A 13,454-nucleotide genomic window follows, 5' to 3' on the forward strand; every position below is an offset into this window, starting at 1 on the left:
CGCCGTGTCGCTCGCCACAGCCCCCCGTTGACCTGAGACAGTTGCGTGTCGCCGCGACTCGCACCCCTCCGCAGCGCGCCCAACATCGAAGCAACCGCCAATTCGGTCTGCCACGCCCGGATCGCGAATCGCGTCGCTCGACTCGTTCAGACACGTCTTCAGCCGCCTGCAGCGCACCTTCCCGGCCCGTTCCTCCCGTCCTACTGCTGCGCAGTCCTCGGTCACCGTCTGTGCGCTGCTCGAACGTTTGGACTACGGTACATACCGTCAAGCTTCCACAAGCTCGTCCTGCACGTCCGACTCCAATCGTGCACTATCATCGCGGACGCTCCTGCGCATACGTAGCTTGGCACCCACTGGATTGCGTGCGGCTTGTGCCCTCTCACATCGGTCGCGGGTAGCCGCAGCATGTGCGCGTTGCAAGTAGCATGACTTCCAGCTCCCATCGCGACTCCGTCTCCTCCAACTCCCCAGCGCCCAGCAGATCGTTCCTGTCGCGACTGAAATCGCCCTTGTCCTCCAAGTCGCGCAACTTCACCGACTTCTACATTCAGTCAGACGACCCACATCGCCAGTACGTTCCGGGAGACATAATAAGTGGAACCGTCATCATCAAGGTTGTCAAGCCTCTGAGGATCACGCATCTGGTCGTCTCGCTGCACGGCTATGCACAGGTGTTCAAGAACCCAAATACGCCAGGCGATGCGTACAAGAACTACTCGACAACAATTGGGTCAGGGAGAGGGAAGAGGCAGGGAAGCTACTTTGGAAATGGCTTCGTATCACTTTTTGAGGACGAGGTAGTCCTCTGTGGTGAGGGCAAGCTCGCAGAAGGTGTCTACCATTTCAACTTCGATTTGGAGTTCCCTTCAAAAGGCTTGCCAAGCAGTATTGACGTAAGGACAATGCAGCGATCTGCTCACTAAGGATCCTGTCGCTGATCATTATTTTAGTTCGAACGGGGTACAGTATGCTACATGTTGACCTCGACGTTGACAAGGCCGACAACCATGTCGCCTACCACGACATGCGATGTCAAGGTCACTCTCCGCGATGTGATTGATGTTGCACCAGTTGCAGAGCCCAAACCTCGTGTCATATCCTTGGAACCTATCTCACGACGCACACGGACTAAGCCTCCTCGGAAACGAACAGATACCGGGGCATCGGAAAGTGTTCCACCCACACCTGGCAGTAGCACCGAAACGCCACGATTAGCCCCACCAAGGTCAGAGCCTGGAAATGGATCGCCTGAAGGAACTATCAATCCACGCAGCCCCTCCCCAAGTGAAACAAGTTTTGCAAGTCATATGAGCAGCAGTGGTGCTTCAGGCACGGAGTACGGCATCCGGTCTGTCAACACCGTGACCGACGCCGGTGGCTCCGTAGCTGCTAGTGGCAGCCGACCGACCGTGAGAGGGAAGACCATCACGGCTACAATCGACGTTCTAAAGGGCGGGTTCCTCAGCGGCGACCAAGTACCCATCCGAGTCACTGTCAATCACAACAAGCACATAAGGAGTCTGAAGGGCATCATCGTCACCCTCTACCGTCAGGCAAGGGTAGACATGCATCCAGCCCTGCCTGTTGCACCCAATAGCAAAGGCGACAAAACAAAATCAGAAGAGTATTATCCTAAATCTAGGACAGGGCTCGGCGGTTTGTCGCTATCGTCGGCAGGATCGAGTCATACTTTCCGCAAAGACTTGGGCCAATCGTTTGCACCACTGTTTGTCGACCCCAGGACGCTCACTGCAGACATCAAGTGCTCGGTCAGAGTGCCAGACGACGTGTTCCCGACGATTTCGAATGTGCCTGGCGCTATGATCTCGTTCAAGTACTACGTTGAGGTTGTTGTTGACATCCAAGGGAAGCTGACGGGTCTGGACCGATTGGTGTCAAACGCTGGGGTAGTCACTGTTCCAACCTCGACAAACAGCACACCGGGCGGGGCCGGACGAGACGAAGCCGCAAGCAATACGTTCTCGACCTGGGGCGGCAACTTTGTCGACACAGATGGCATCCGACGAGAAAAGGGTGTCATCTCTTCACTGTTCGAGGTCGTCGTGGGCACAAAAGACAGCGAGCGGAGTGGCAAGCGGAAACAGGTCCAAGCTCTACCCTCCAATGGCCATGACGGCGTTCATGAGATACCCTACGGATCTCACGATGAAGAGAACATGTATGGCGAGCACGACCATTACGACTACGGTTACGACGAGCACGGTCAGTACTACGGCGACTATGGCTACGATCCAGCATACTACGAAGTCCCTGGATACACCGATCATGGCGCAAATGGAAACCATTCCCACCATGTTCCACCAGTACCAGCGCAAGAAGAGGAAGGTCTGTCAGAGAAGGAACGACTACGGCGAGCAGAAGCCCTGCTGTTACCGTCAGCACCTCCTGGCGCTGCTGACGGTCCTTCAACACCCGGCGGCGCAGTTCAACACGGCATTCCCGCCTCCGCGCCAATTCTCCCAGAAGATGACGAACTCAACCTCTCGTACCCACCCGAGGCATCATCATCCTCCTCCGCACCATCCCATCCCCCACCACCCTTCCGCGCCGCAACAGAATCATCACTCCCATACCGAGCCCCCCTTCCCCCATCAATACGCCGCACCGCGACCGAAGACCTACCCCAGACCCTCGCCACAGGCTCCTCCCTCACCATCAACGCGCAAACACCTTCTGCTCCACCAGGCACAAATGGCAACGGCGCCGAACAGCACTCCAAACCCCTGCCACTCCTGCCACCGCAGTCTCCAGGCGCAGCACCAAACTACTTCCCTCCATCTTCGCACGTGCAAGCCACAGACGATAAACAGGAGATGCAGCGGCGGAGGCTGGAGATGGAGAGCAGCGCGCCCCCCCCTGCAGAGGGGGGCGAGAGCTCACAGGCGCCGTCGAGACCGCCTGTCAACGGGTCCAGTCGCGCTCCTGCTCGCTTTGCTCCCGGGCATCTGGCTCCGAGCGCGCCGATGCTGGATGAGGATGATGAGGAGCTGGCGGCTGCTATTGCGCCGATTCGGATTCGGGCTGAGAGACCGCGTAGTGAGGCGTTGCCTGAGTACCAGCGATGATGGGAGCAACTGAAGAGCAGAGATGTGCGAGAGATGGTGGGAATTGCTTAGCATTGGCGTTCTGGCGTAGCGTGAGCCCCGAAAGGCACTGTGCTGTTTGGTGCTGATGTTCTGCGCTTTACAGATTTTATGATACCTCGTTGTTCTTGTAGATTGAATGGTCATACCGAATTGCGATCCTCCAACAAACATTCTTTTTTCTATAGATATGACGTCCATGTGCTGACTTCTCCTCAACCATGCTCGTGTTTGCTCCCATGCTTGGGCAGACCACGCCGAGCCACCAGTTGCAGTCAAGCATCCGCATCCAATGCTTGACTATTCGAGGAAAGCTTCGCTTACATCGCCCCCACGTACACCGCCTTACGACAGCACCCGTCCAGTTTCAAAGCACCGGCGAAGTATACCTGTTCCTGCACGCTCCAAAGACGCCGCAGTCTCTCGATTGCTGCTCTAGGCCACGATCACACCTGTATGGCTGCTCTTGGCTGCCGGTTAATCGGGAGCCACATTCCTGAATACGAGGCCTTGTGAGTCCAGGCCCTGCATGGCGCAATTCTACCTTTTCAGCTCCCTGATTCTGGCCTCGATGATTCCCGACAGCTCCCGCGAGTGGGTCTCGTACTCCGTCTGTAGGTGGGCTAGCTTGGTGGTCATTTGTGATTCGAGAGAGGCTTTCAGGGCAATGAGGTCGGCGAGGCGCTTCAGCTGAGCGCTGTGGGCAGTATCACTGATTTGGAGTTAGTTGAGTGGACTTTGCAGGGCCAATCCGGGAGGGTCCCGGAGCATATTAGTGTCAATGAGCTGATGTGGGTAGGAGAGCAGCTGCTTTGATTCCAGGAAGGAGGGGATCGAGTAGTGGGCAACGAAGACTTGGCGACGGCGGAGTGCAGAGGTGTCAGCGACTCACGCCTGTTCTTCATGCTCTTCGAAGAGTGTGATGATATTGTTTTGCAATTCGGTCTTGGCGAGGCTGAACTTCTTCTTCACTTGCTTCTTGTTTGCAATGTGGCATTTCGCCTGCTGTGGAATTGTTAGAGTATCTATCAGCAGCCATGTGTGTGTGGAGCCTGACATACGTTGCTGAGAACTCCGATACTCATGTTCTGAACTGCAGTGCCCTGGGAGGGATCGACGTTGTTGTCTTCGGTTTCGTACCCAGCATCAATGGGTTCGTCTGCGTCAGTGTCTTTGTCGACTTCCTCGACAGCTTGTCTGCGGGCATTGCGATCTTGACGTGAGGTAGTCTGCTCGGCCGCCCTACGTGGCTGTTTGGCTGTGCGTGGAGGGGCCATGCTGTTGGGTAAATGAGCAATATTTATTAGTGTGTCGATGAAGTGTGTCTGATGAAAAGAGTCTTGCTTGCTCTCGACTCGGTCTTTGAAGTCTGCAGCACAAGATTGCTTTGGTGCTGTCAAGTTGCGGAAGAGAGCAGGAGCAGCAAGGGTCACTCTAGCCGGAACCCCACATGTGGGTCCTGAAATTCTTAGCGCGCTTTCCTCCGCCAAATTTTGGTGAGAGGAAAGAGCGCTCCTGCAGCAACTTCAAACCGAAAAACTAGTCGTCACCATGGGTCTCGCACAACAGAAGAAGTACGGCAGCCCTCCGCTCACGTCTTACTCAGCCATCAGTTTTACTATCACTAACAGCCTCTAGCCGCTCGAAGATCTCCAACGATCCCCAGAACAACCACTGGGCGCACAACACCGAGCGGTTCGGCCACAAGATCCTAGCCGCACAAGGATGGAAGACTGGCGACACACTCGGTGCTAAGGACGCTGCCCACGAAGCGCACTACACACAAGCCTCGCAATCGCACATTCGCGTCTTCCTGAAAGATGACAATCTTGGTCTGGGCGCAAAGCGTGGAAGTGAGCGTGCGGAGAACTTTGGTCTTGCCGGTCTCGAGAGTATTCTCGGACGTCTGAACGGCAGGGAGGAAGAAGTCAAGAAGGAGGAGGCCAGGCGCGAGGAAATCGAGAAGAGGGCGTATGTGTACAGGAAGTTTGGCTCGATGAACTTCATCAGTGGTGGCTTCCTGGTTGGTGACAAGCTGGTGCCTAGGGCAGAAGTCAAGTTGGAGTCCACAGAGCTCAAGATCAAAGAGGAGTCCGACAGCGACAACGAGTCGAGCAAGAAGCGCAAGCGGGACGTAGCCGATGCGTCTGAGGAGGGCTCAAGCGAGCAGAAGCTGAAGCGCAAGAAGAAGAGTATGAGCTTGCGCGAAGAGGCCGACAAGCAAGACAAGAAGGCCAAGAAAGACAAGAAAGACAAGAAGGAGAAGAAGGAGAAGAAAGAGAAGAAGGACAAGTCGAGCAAAAAGATTAAGAAGGAGAACGCTTCATCCGACCCAGAACCGATGTCTGACGATGCGCCCACGCCTGCCTCGGATCCCGAGCCCCTCACAGACAAGGCGAGGCGAAAGGCAGAGAAGAAAGCCCGTAAGGAGGAGAAGAGGCTCAAGAAGGCTCTCAAGAAGGCTGCGAAGGAGGCCAGGAAGTCAAAGGACAGCGCGGACGACTCGAGCTCGGACAGCGACGAAGACGATGCAACACCAAGCTCCTCGGTACCGGTGACCGGCACATCGACACCCAGCTTCGTTCCACGAGGTGTACAGACAGCCAGGCACAGGCACATCATGATGAAGAAGCGCGCAAGCATGGATCCACAGGCATTGAAGGAGGTACGTAAAGACATTCGCTTGAGACGCTTGAGCTCGCCGCTAACATGTCTGTTCAGATATTCATGATCAAGACGCCAGTGGCATGATGCACTGACTCTCGTCGTTTCCGTGAGCATAGCGAGGCGTTTGGGAATTGTTGTTAGCATGAGCAATACAAGCCGTTGATCCGTGAACTGCATTAGCCAAAAGACTCCGTTCCACACTCTCTGCCGGGCGTTCCATTGAGATTTCCTGTCTCTATGCGCGCCTGCAGATCATCTCGCACAGGCAGTGGTTGGAACGTCAAGTCAGTGGGCGGTACTGCTTGCGTTGCGGTCGAGGCTGTGTTATGGCATCCGGGTCGCTCCGCAATGCGTAGTGCACCTTAGTGGGCAGATTTGGCAGGGGTGTGAGAAGTACCCCGGTTGGCACCACCGTTCCTGCATGGCGGCTTGGAGCGTCAGTTGATCAAGGCTAGCGCGCCCATTGGGATCGCCTATGTATGTAATGAGAGATGCAAGTTACGCAGCGCTCAACGCCTCCTGAAGAAAGAAAGTCGACGCATTCTGCCCCACACAAACATACTCGCTGCAATCTACGGGCATGGCCGCCAACGGCAGTATTCGCAGACCCGGCTTCGCCTCGCCTCGTGAGTCCTGGCACCACCTGGGCACAATCTTGAAGTCATTGTCATGGCTGACCCTCGACCGCAGTCACCGTCCAACAGCGCTCGACGTCACAATCCACGCAAACGCCTGAAAACTCGCCCGACGGCCCTGCGCGCACGCAATTGGCTTCCAAGATGCCGTCCGCCGTCCCCGCAACAACGCCTACTGCGCCCGCCCTGGCGCGGAAACAGTCGACGCCGATGATGCCGCCCTTTATGGTGTCTGCGCCGGGCAAGGTCATTGTGTATGGCGAGCATGCCGTCGTGCACGGCAAGGTACGGCTCACGCAACGCCAACAGCAGAAGGCCGATTTAACATTGTGCAGGCTGCCATTGCTGCTGCCATCTCGCTGCGCTCCTACCTCCACGTCTCGTTCCTGTCCAAGTCGAACCGGACCGTGCGACTGCGCTTCCCCGACATCCAGATGGAGCACACGTGGAACATCGACCAGCTGCCATGGGAGGCCTTCTCCAAGGCGGGGAAGAAGAAGTACTACTACGACCTCGTCACAGCGTTGGACCCCGACCTCGTCGCCGCCACCCAGCCGTTCGTCGACGAAGTATCGCCAAAAGCCCCCGAATCGATACGCAAGATACAACACGCATCCGCCTTCTCATTCCTCTACCTGTTCCTTTCGCTGGCCTCGAGGAAGACACCGCCCTGCGTGTACACCCTGCGCTCAACAATACCAATAGGGGCTGGGTTGGGCAGCAGCGCCAGTATCTCTGTCTGCTTGAGCGCCGCATTACTCATGCAGATTCGCGCATTGAGCGGTCCTCACCAGGATCAGCCACCGCAGGAGTGCGAACTGAACATTGAGCGCATCAACCGCTGGGCCTTTGTCGGAGAAATGTGCATTCACGGCAACCCGTCCGGTATCGACAACACAGTATCGTCAGGCGGCAAGGCAGTGCTGTACCAGAGGATGGGTGAGGGGAAGCCGCCCCGCGTCGAACCTCTCCACAACTTCCCAGAGCTGCCCTTGCTTCTCGTAAATACACGGCAATCGAGAAGCACGGCGACCGAGGTAGAAAAAGTAGGCGTACTCCGGACATTGCACCCAGCGCTAGCAGAGAACATACTCGAATCAATCGGCATGGTCACCGAATCTGCATACCAGCTCCTCAATTCACCAGACTTCGATCCCACATCCCACGCCTCATTAAAACATCTCGGCGAGCTGGTGACTATAAATCACGGCTTGCTCGTCTCGCTCGGCGTTTCACATCCCAAGCTCGAGCGCGTCCGAGAACTCATCGACCACACCGGCATCGGCTGGACAAAGCTTACCGGCGCCGGCGGCGGAGGCTGCGCCATCTCGATCATCAAGCCCAAGCCCCCCGCGCTCACCAACGGTCACAGCAACGGCCACGAACTATCTTCTGACGAATCGTCCGATAACTCTTCCGAAGCGGACTGCAGCCTGTCGATAATCTCGAACGGGACAAAACTCAAGCACAAGATCTTAGATTCTCTGGAAGTCAAGCTCGAAAACGAGGGCTTCGAGAAGTTTGAAACCACACTAGCTGGCGATGGCGTAGGCATTCTCTGGCCCGCCGTTCTGCACAATGGTAATGAAGAAGAGGGCGGAGAAGAGATTGATCAAGAGAAGTTCTTAATGGCCGAGGGCACCGTGGGGATAGAGCGGCTTGTAGGTGCTGCGGGGCCGCGGAGGAGACTCGCAAAAGAGGTCCGTGAAGGCTGGAAGTTCTGGAGGCCGTGGATCGCGCACGAGGACGAAGAGTAATTCACCTTCTTCCCTCGAGGCCCTAATATTCGATTCAAGACCGCTTTTTGGTACGTATGTTGTATAATCAGCAGAGAGTGGGGAGCAGAAGACGCAAGATCTTGGACGCAAGTCATCTTCTACCAGCAAGCTGTTTGCTCTCTTTCACACTTCCGAGTATTGCTTCCTCCTCGCACATATTTTGTCAATATCTAATCACAACCACGTCTCACGACCACCCATCATTCTCCCTCCTGACTCCCCGCCGCGCTAACACGCCCCGATACCACGCACAGCTCCGCCGTATCCCCTCGTCCAGCCCAACCCTCGGTCGGTACCGCAAAATCCTCATCGCCTTGTGGCAGCTCACATAGCGGTCTCTGCACGCATCATCCACAACGCCCCTGCTCAGCCCGGACTCGACGCCAGTCGCCCACTCAACCGCCTCGGCACCAAGCCCCACCCACCACGCCACACCCTCGGGCACACCGACCTCGAACCGCGGCACGTGTCCAAACTCGCGCCAAATCGCCACACACAGATTCCGCAGCGGCACAGGCTCGCCGTTGGAGATGAAAAACGCCTCCCCCGCCGCCGTCTGCGCGCCCAGCAGGTTCCCCACCGCCAGCACGTGCGCGTCTGCCACGTTGCTGACGTACACGTAGTCCTGCAGGTTGCGCCCCGAGTCGCCCAGGATGAAGGGCGTTTGGTACGGGATGCACGCGTGGATGCTGGGTATCACGGTGGGGTCGCTGGGCCCGAATATGGGCGCGCTGCGCAGCGAGCAGGTTGCGAAAGAGCGCGAGCGGGTAGAGGATGCGAGGACGAGGTTTTCGGCGAGCGTCTGAGGTGGTTAGCGGGCGGACGGTGGTGGGGTGCGAGGAGCATTGGGGAATGGGCGAAGATGGGAAGGGCTGGCGTGTTGCTGGCCTGTGAATGGACGGGAATGTTAGAGACGTTGCGGGATGAAGGATGTTTAGATCTGGCTCGTCGCGTGCTGCCTCTGTCGCCGAGCCAGATCTGCAGACGGAAGCAGTCTGATGCCGCGATCGAAATCGGCCAGGTCTGAAAACGTAGGGGGGTTGATTTTACCTACCTTGCTCTGTCCATAACTCGTCGTTGCCCTGCCCGTCGGCCACTCCTCATCCACGTTCTTAAAGTCCTTGCCCAGCTCATCCAACACCACTGTAACACTGCTCGTATACACTAGTCCCTTTGCACCACACTCTTTGCTCGCATCGAGCACATTCCTCGTGCCCTCGACATTCACAGTAAACTCACCCTCCTTGTTCTTCGTCGAGTACCGCGCGGTGCCCAAGCGATACACACCCACCGTGTGAACCACCATAGCAGGCTTCGCCTCATCAAAGACCTTCTGGAGAGCATCGCGATCGAGTACATTGGCGCGGAAGTACCGCACATCCTGGGTGAATGTGGCGGTACCCAGGGCCGGCGGGTTGATGTCAATGGCCGTGATGTCATAGCGCCTCGTGGCCAGGAGCGCGGCGACAATCTCTGTGCCCAGGAAGCCGCAGCCGCCGGTCACTAGGACGCGGGTCCGCTCTGTGGACATCTCGATGGTGGTGTAGAGATGGACGGCTGGCTAGACGGAAGAATTCATGTGCTGCCAAGTTGGTCCCTTGCTCTTGTCCGCATATTCGTCCGCTGACTTGTTTTGTTTGATACTACCGGCTCTTGCAGTTACAGCAGTCTCTGCAGAAGTGCTTTGTATCCTGGCAATATGCACCTTGGAGGTGTAAGAAATGAAGGAGAGACGGAGGCGGTGATGAAGGTAGAGGTCCAAACAGCACTTGCTGCAAGAAGCTAGTCATCAACACCGCGGTTCCGAAATTTCGGAATCAATTGCGAAGTCGCGACGACCAGTCCAGTCTTTGAGTTTGAGACTGGAATCACATCTCCCGCACTACAATTGCACAGGATTAACAGACACGTCCGATTTGAACACCACACATCACGCTCCAAGACTATTCTCCCCTCGGACCATCAACGCACCCACCAGCAGTCACTTCACCGTCAAGTCTTGCGAAATCGAGGTATCAACACCAAATTCCTCCCAGATATGAAGATCAACGAATTCACCAGTGAGTCTACAAAGACAAACTCGCATCCAACACCATCTTATTCCCAACACGACAGGCATCACAACCCCGCGGCTCCTCCTGGTCCCGTACAGCGCCCACCACGTCCCTACATACCATGAATGGATGCAGGACGAAGCGATACAAAAGGCAACAGCATCGGAACCGCTGACGCTCGAAGAGGAGTACGCCATGCAGCGCTCCTGGCGCACCGACGCTGATAAGTTGACTTTCATCGTGTGCACGCGTGACGCAGACGCGGGTGCGGGTAGCATTAGTATTATTGCCGGGGAGCAAGATGCGCCGAGTCGCATGGTCGGGGATGTGAATTTGTTCCTGTACGACGCCGACGACGACGACGACGACGAAGACAAAGACAAAGCACAAAGCACCCCCACAGCCCACACCACCCCTCTCAAACCCATCATCGGCGAGCTGGAGATCATGATCGCGCGACCCTCGCAGCAGAACCAAGGCCTCGGGCTTGAAACCCTGCGCGCATTCCTGTCGTACATCCAGACGCAGCTGCCGCTCCTCGGAACAGAGTACGCCGGCGCAAGGGGCGCTGCGGTGCAGTATCTGCGCGTTAAGATCGACAAGGACAATGTGCGGAGTCTGCGGTTGTTTGAGAAGTTGGGGTTTGTGAAGACGGGCGCGGGGCCGAATTACTTTGGCGAGGTGGAAATGAGGACGCCGGTTATGGGGGGGAGGCTGAGGGATGTTGAGGGGAGGATTGGGTTGGAGGGGTTTGGGAGCGTGGGGGGGTATGAGATGGAGAACTGCGAGGTGTAACGGGGCAATGGCTCGAGGACGAGGAAACATCAACAATGGCAATGCAACAGGAGTGGCAACCATGCTCTGAGCATCTCCCATACATATGTATTCGCATCTACATACACGCTATCAAGGGGGGTCTAGTTCAGGATCTCCTCGCTCTCCTCGATGATCTCCTCAACAATCTCCTCGATCTCCTCGGCCTCGCCGCCCTCGGCATCGCCAGGTGTCTCGCCCTTGGCAGCAGCGATCTCGATATCAGCACCCTCCTCGCGCAGCCTCTCTGCAACCTCCTCGCGCCACTCGTTCCAAGCGCGGAGCTTCTCCCTGCGGTCCTCGACCACAGCGCGGTTAGCCGAGCTCTTCTTGGCGACATCCTGCTCGTCAAAGACCTTGGAGTAGTTGCGCAGGTTCTTGCGGATCTCGGCCTGCTCCTCCTTGGACAGGAGTGTCGGGGGACGCGGGCGCCAGAGGAGCTGCTTGAAGCCTTCGACAGACTCCTCGCGCAGCAATGTGCCCTTGAAGTCGTACAGGTGGTAGCCGTTCTCCATGCGGTGGCGAAAGGCACTTGCGACGGTGGCGACGTAGCGGCCAGTGGGGTCCCATTCGATGTCGGTTACGCCGTAGTGCTCGGCTGTGTCCATGAGCTGCAGGTTCGCGAGCAGCTCCTTGTCGCCCTTCTCGGACTCGTCCTTGGGCTTCTCGAAGCTGAGGTCCCAGAAGTCGAGGTCGAAGGACTGCTGGGACTGGAGAGCTGCGACGACGACGAATCGTCCCTTGGGCGACCAGTAGATGGCGTTGCTGTTCTTCTTGTCGACGGTGCGGATGTGGCGGAAGTTGCCGGGGGCACCACCCTTGAGCTTCTCAGGCGCGAAGAAAGAAACAGCCGTCTTGGGGGGAACGGCAGCCTGGACAACAACCTCGCCGGTGGTGATGAGGACGAAGCGGTTGCCCTTGGGCTCCCAGGCGAAGTTGATGACAGCGTCCTTGATGGAGTCGACCACCTCGACGGGCACGCCCTTCTCCCTGACACGGAAGATTTCGAGGTTTGTAGCCAGAGACTTCTTGGACTTGGAGTGACGGTCGACCTTGACGCAAACGTAGGCGGCGTCTGATTGCCAGTGGAGCTTAGCGTCGGAGACGTTGAAGAGGTTTCGCGTGCGGACAATCTCCTTGGAGGGGACGGACATCAGACCGACCTTTGCGGGGTTGCTGCCGAGCTCGGGAGTCCAGTAGCAGAAGAGCTGCTCGTATGTCTTGATGCCGTCCCGCTTGGGCGTAGCAGGAGCCCACTCAAAGTCCACGACACCCTCAATCTTGATCGAGGACTTGTCGAGCAGGTTCATCCTGGGCAGCTCGTAGATGGAGATGGACTGGCCCTGGGTCAAGCGGGCAACGTACTGGTCGTCCGACGACCACTTGAAGGTCGGCCACTGCATCTTCTTCTTAACCGGGTTGCCGTCGGCATCGATGCCGGTCGGCACGTCGATTGTGGCAAAGGAGCGGAGAGGCTTGCCGGTCGCAATGTCCCAGATGATGTAGTTCTTGCCGTCCTCCTCGAGCGACAGGGTCGGCACGGGATGGTTCTCGTCGACCTGCAGCGGGCGGTGCGACCAGGTGGTGAGGTAGTTCTCGCCGGGCGAGTAGTCGACCAGGTTGACGCCGGGATGGGCGAAGCGCTTCTGGCGGCTCCAGGCCTTGCCGCCCCACAGCTGCACGCCCTGGGCGTGGATGGAGGTGAGGAAGGTGCCTCGCGGCGACCACTGGATGAACGACTCGGTCCAGTTCTCGCGGTCGACGACGACCTCGGGCTGGTCCTCGCGGTCGTTCCAGAAGACGCCGACCTTCTCGCCGCGGTACATGGCGATCTGGTCGCGGCTGTCAGGGTCGGCCAGCCACCAGCGCAGGTGCTCCTTCTGCTCAAAGGGCGGGATCTCGGGCTCGTGGTACTCCTCGTCGATGCGGCCCTCCTTGCCGTAGCGGTCAATGTCGGTGAGCTTGTTGACGGCCATGGTGTGCTTCTTGTCGAGCGGCGTTCCGTGCAGCTGCTTGACGGCGGCGAGGGCCTCGGCGGGCGCGCTGTACTCGACAAAGGCATACCCCTCGGTCTTGCCCTCGTCGTTCACGGGCATGTGCACGCCATCGTCCTTGACGCGGCCGACGCTGTTCAGCTTGCGCAGCACAAACTTGACGAGCTTGCCCTTGCTGTCCTCGGGCACAACGGGCAGGCCGTCGATGACGACAAACGCGTCGAGGCCCTCGTCGAGGCGCACCTGGAACTGCTCCTCGATGTCGGCAAAGTCGATCTGAGACTCGTCAAACTCGTCGTCCTCCAGCGGGAGGTTCTCGTATGAAGGCGCCATTTTGCCGTGTTTGTTGCTGAGGTGGGGTCGCGCCGCTGAAATTCGCCAAAGCAGAGTCGAAATTCGTGCGCAG

General features: G+C 57.5%; 7 protein-coding genes across 7 annotated transcripts; 4 read left to right on the top strand and 3 right to left on the bottom strand.

Moving 5' to 3' along the window:
• Window positions 1-428: 428 nt before the first annotated feature.
• M421DRAFT_60144 (uncharacterized protein) lies at window positions 429-3,089 on the top strand (the record flags this gene model as incomplete). Its single annotated transcript, XM_033595752.1, has 2 exons — window positions 429-896; window positions 954-3,089. The coding sequence occupies 2 exons, from the start codon at window positions 429-431 to the stop codon at window positions 3,087-3,089; spliced, it is 2,604 nt and encodes an 867-aa protein (XP_033449871.1).
• A 558-nt stretch (window positions 3,090-3,647) lies between these two features.
• M421DRAFT_91467 (uncharacterized protein) lies at window positions 3,648-4,384 on the bottom strand (the record flags this gene model as incomplete). Its single annotated transcript, XM_033597947.1, has 3 exons — window positions 3,648-3,819; window positions 4,000-4,112; window positions 4,169-4,384. 3 exons carry the CDS (start codon window positions 4,382-4,384, stop codon window positions 3,648-3,650), a joined length of 501 nt encoding a protein of 166 aa, XP_033449872.1.
• Window positions 4,385-4,658: 274 nt separating this feature from the next.
• On the top strand, window positions 4,659-5,858 carry M421DRAFT_4085 (uncharacterized protein; the record flags this gene model as incomplete). The annotated part of the gene is made up of 3 exons (XM_033590352.1): window positions 4,659-4,681; window positions 4,746-5,772; window positions 5,829-5,858. 3 exons carry the CDS (start codon window positions 4,659-4,661, stop codon window positions 5,856-5,858), a joined length of 1,080 nt encoding a protein of 359 aa, XP_033449873.1.
• Window positions 5,859-6,354: 496 nt separating this feature from the next.
• Window positions 6,355-8,166, top strand: M421DRAFT_91469 (mevalonate kinase; the record flags this gene model as incomplete). Its single annotated transcript, XM_033597948.1, has 3 exons — window positions 6,355-6,400; window positions 6,465-6,694; window positions 6,745-8,166. The coding sequence occupies 3 exons, from the start codon at window positions 6,355-6,357 to the stop codon at window positions 8,164-8,166; spliced, it is 1,698 nt and encodes a 565-aa protein (XP_033449874.1).
• A 109-nt stretch (window positions 8,167-8,275) lies between these two features.
• On the bottom strand, window positions 8,276-9,913 carry M421DRAFT_419415 (C-3 sterol dehydrogenase/C-4 decarboxylase family protein). Its single transcript, XM_033592104.1, has 2 exons — window positions 9,242-9,913; window positions 8,276-8,989 (listed from the first exon to the last, which is right to left on the bottom strand). Exons 1-2 carry the CDS (start codon window positions 9,716-9,718, stop codon window positions 8,375-8,377), a joined length of 1,092 nt encoding a protein of 363 aa, XP_033449875.1. The 5' UTR covers window positions 9,719-9,913; the 3' UTR covers window positions 8,276-8,374.
• A 403-nt stretch (window positions 9,914-10,316) lies between these two features.
• Window positions 10,317-10,934, top strand: M421DRAFT_21486 (uncharacterized protein; the record flags this gene model as incomplete). Its single annotated transcript, XM_033588257.1, has 1 exon — window positions 10,317-10,934. A coding segment is annotated over one exon (618 nt), but the record flags the coding sequence as incomplete, so codon positions are not given.
• A 224-nt stretch (window positions 10,935-11,158) lies between these two features.
• M421DRAFT_60152 (eukaryotic translation initiation factor 3 subunit B) lies at window positions 11,159-13,381 on the bottom strand (the record flags this gene model as incomplete). Its single annotated transcript, XM_033595754.1, has 1 exon — window positions 11,159-13,381. One exon carries the CDS (start codon window positions 13,379-13,381, stop codon window positions 11,159-11,161), a length of 2,223 nt encoding a protein of 740 aa, XP_033449877.1.
• Between the last annotated feature and the right edge of the window lie 73 nt (window positions 13,382-13,454).

The sequence above is a fragment of the Didymella exigua genome (genome assembly GCF_010094145.1).
Source record: "Didymella exigua CBS 183.55 unplaced genomic scaffold M421scaffold_10, whole genome shotgun sequence".
In the NCBI taxonomy this organism is placed as follows: domain Eukaryota; kingdom Fungi; phylum Ascomycota; class Dothideomycetes; order Pleosporales; family Didymellaceae; genus Didymella; species Didymella exigua.

Coding starts and splice junctions, on each gene's coding strand:
- M421DRAFT_419415 (XM_033592104.1), bottom strand. CDS start 9,718: ATGTCCACAGAGCGGACCCGCGTCCTAGTGACCGGCGGCTGCGGCTTC. Junction 8,990..9,241: donor CGAGTTATGGACAGAGCAAG/GTAGGTAAAATC, acceptor TAACCACCTCAG/ACGCTCGCCGAAAACCTCGT.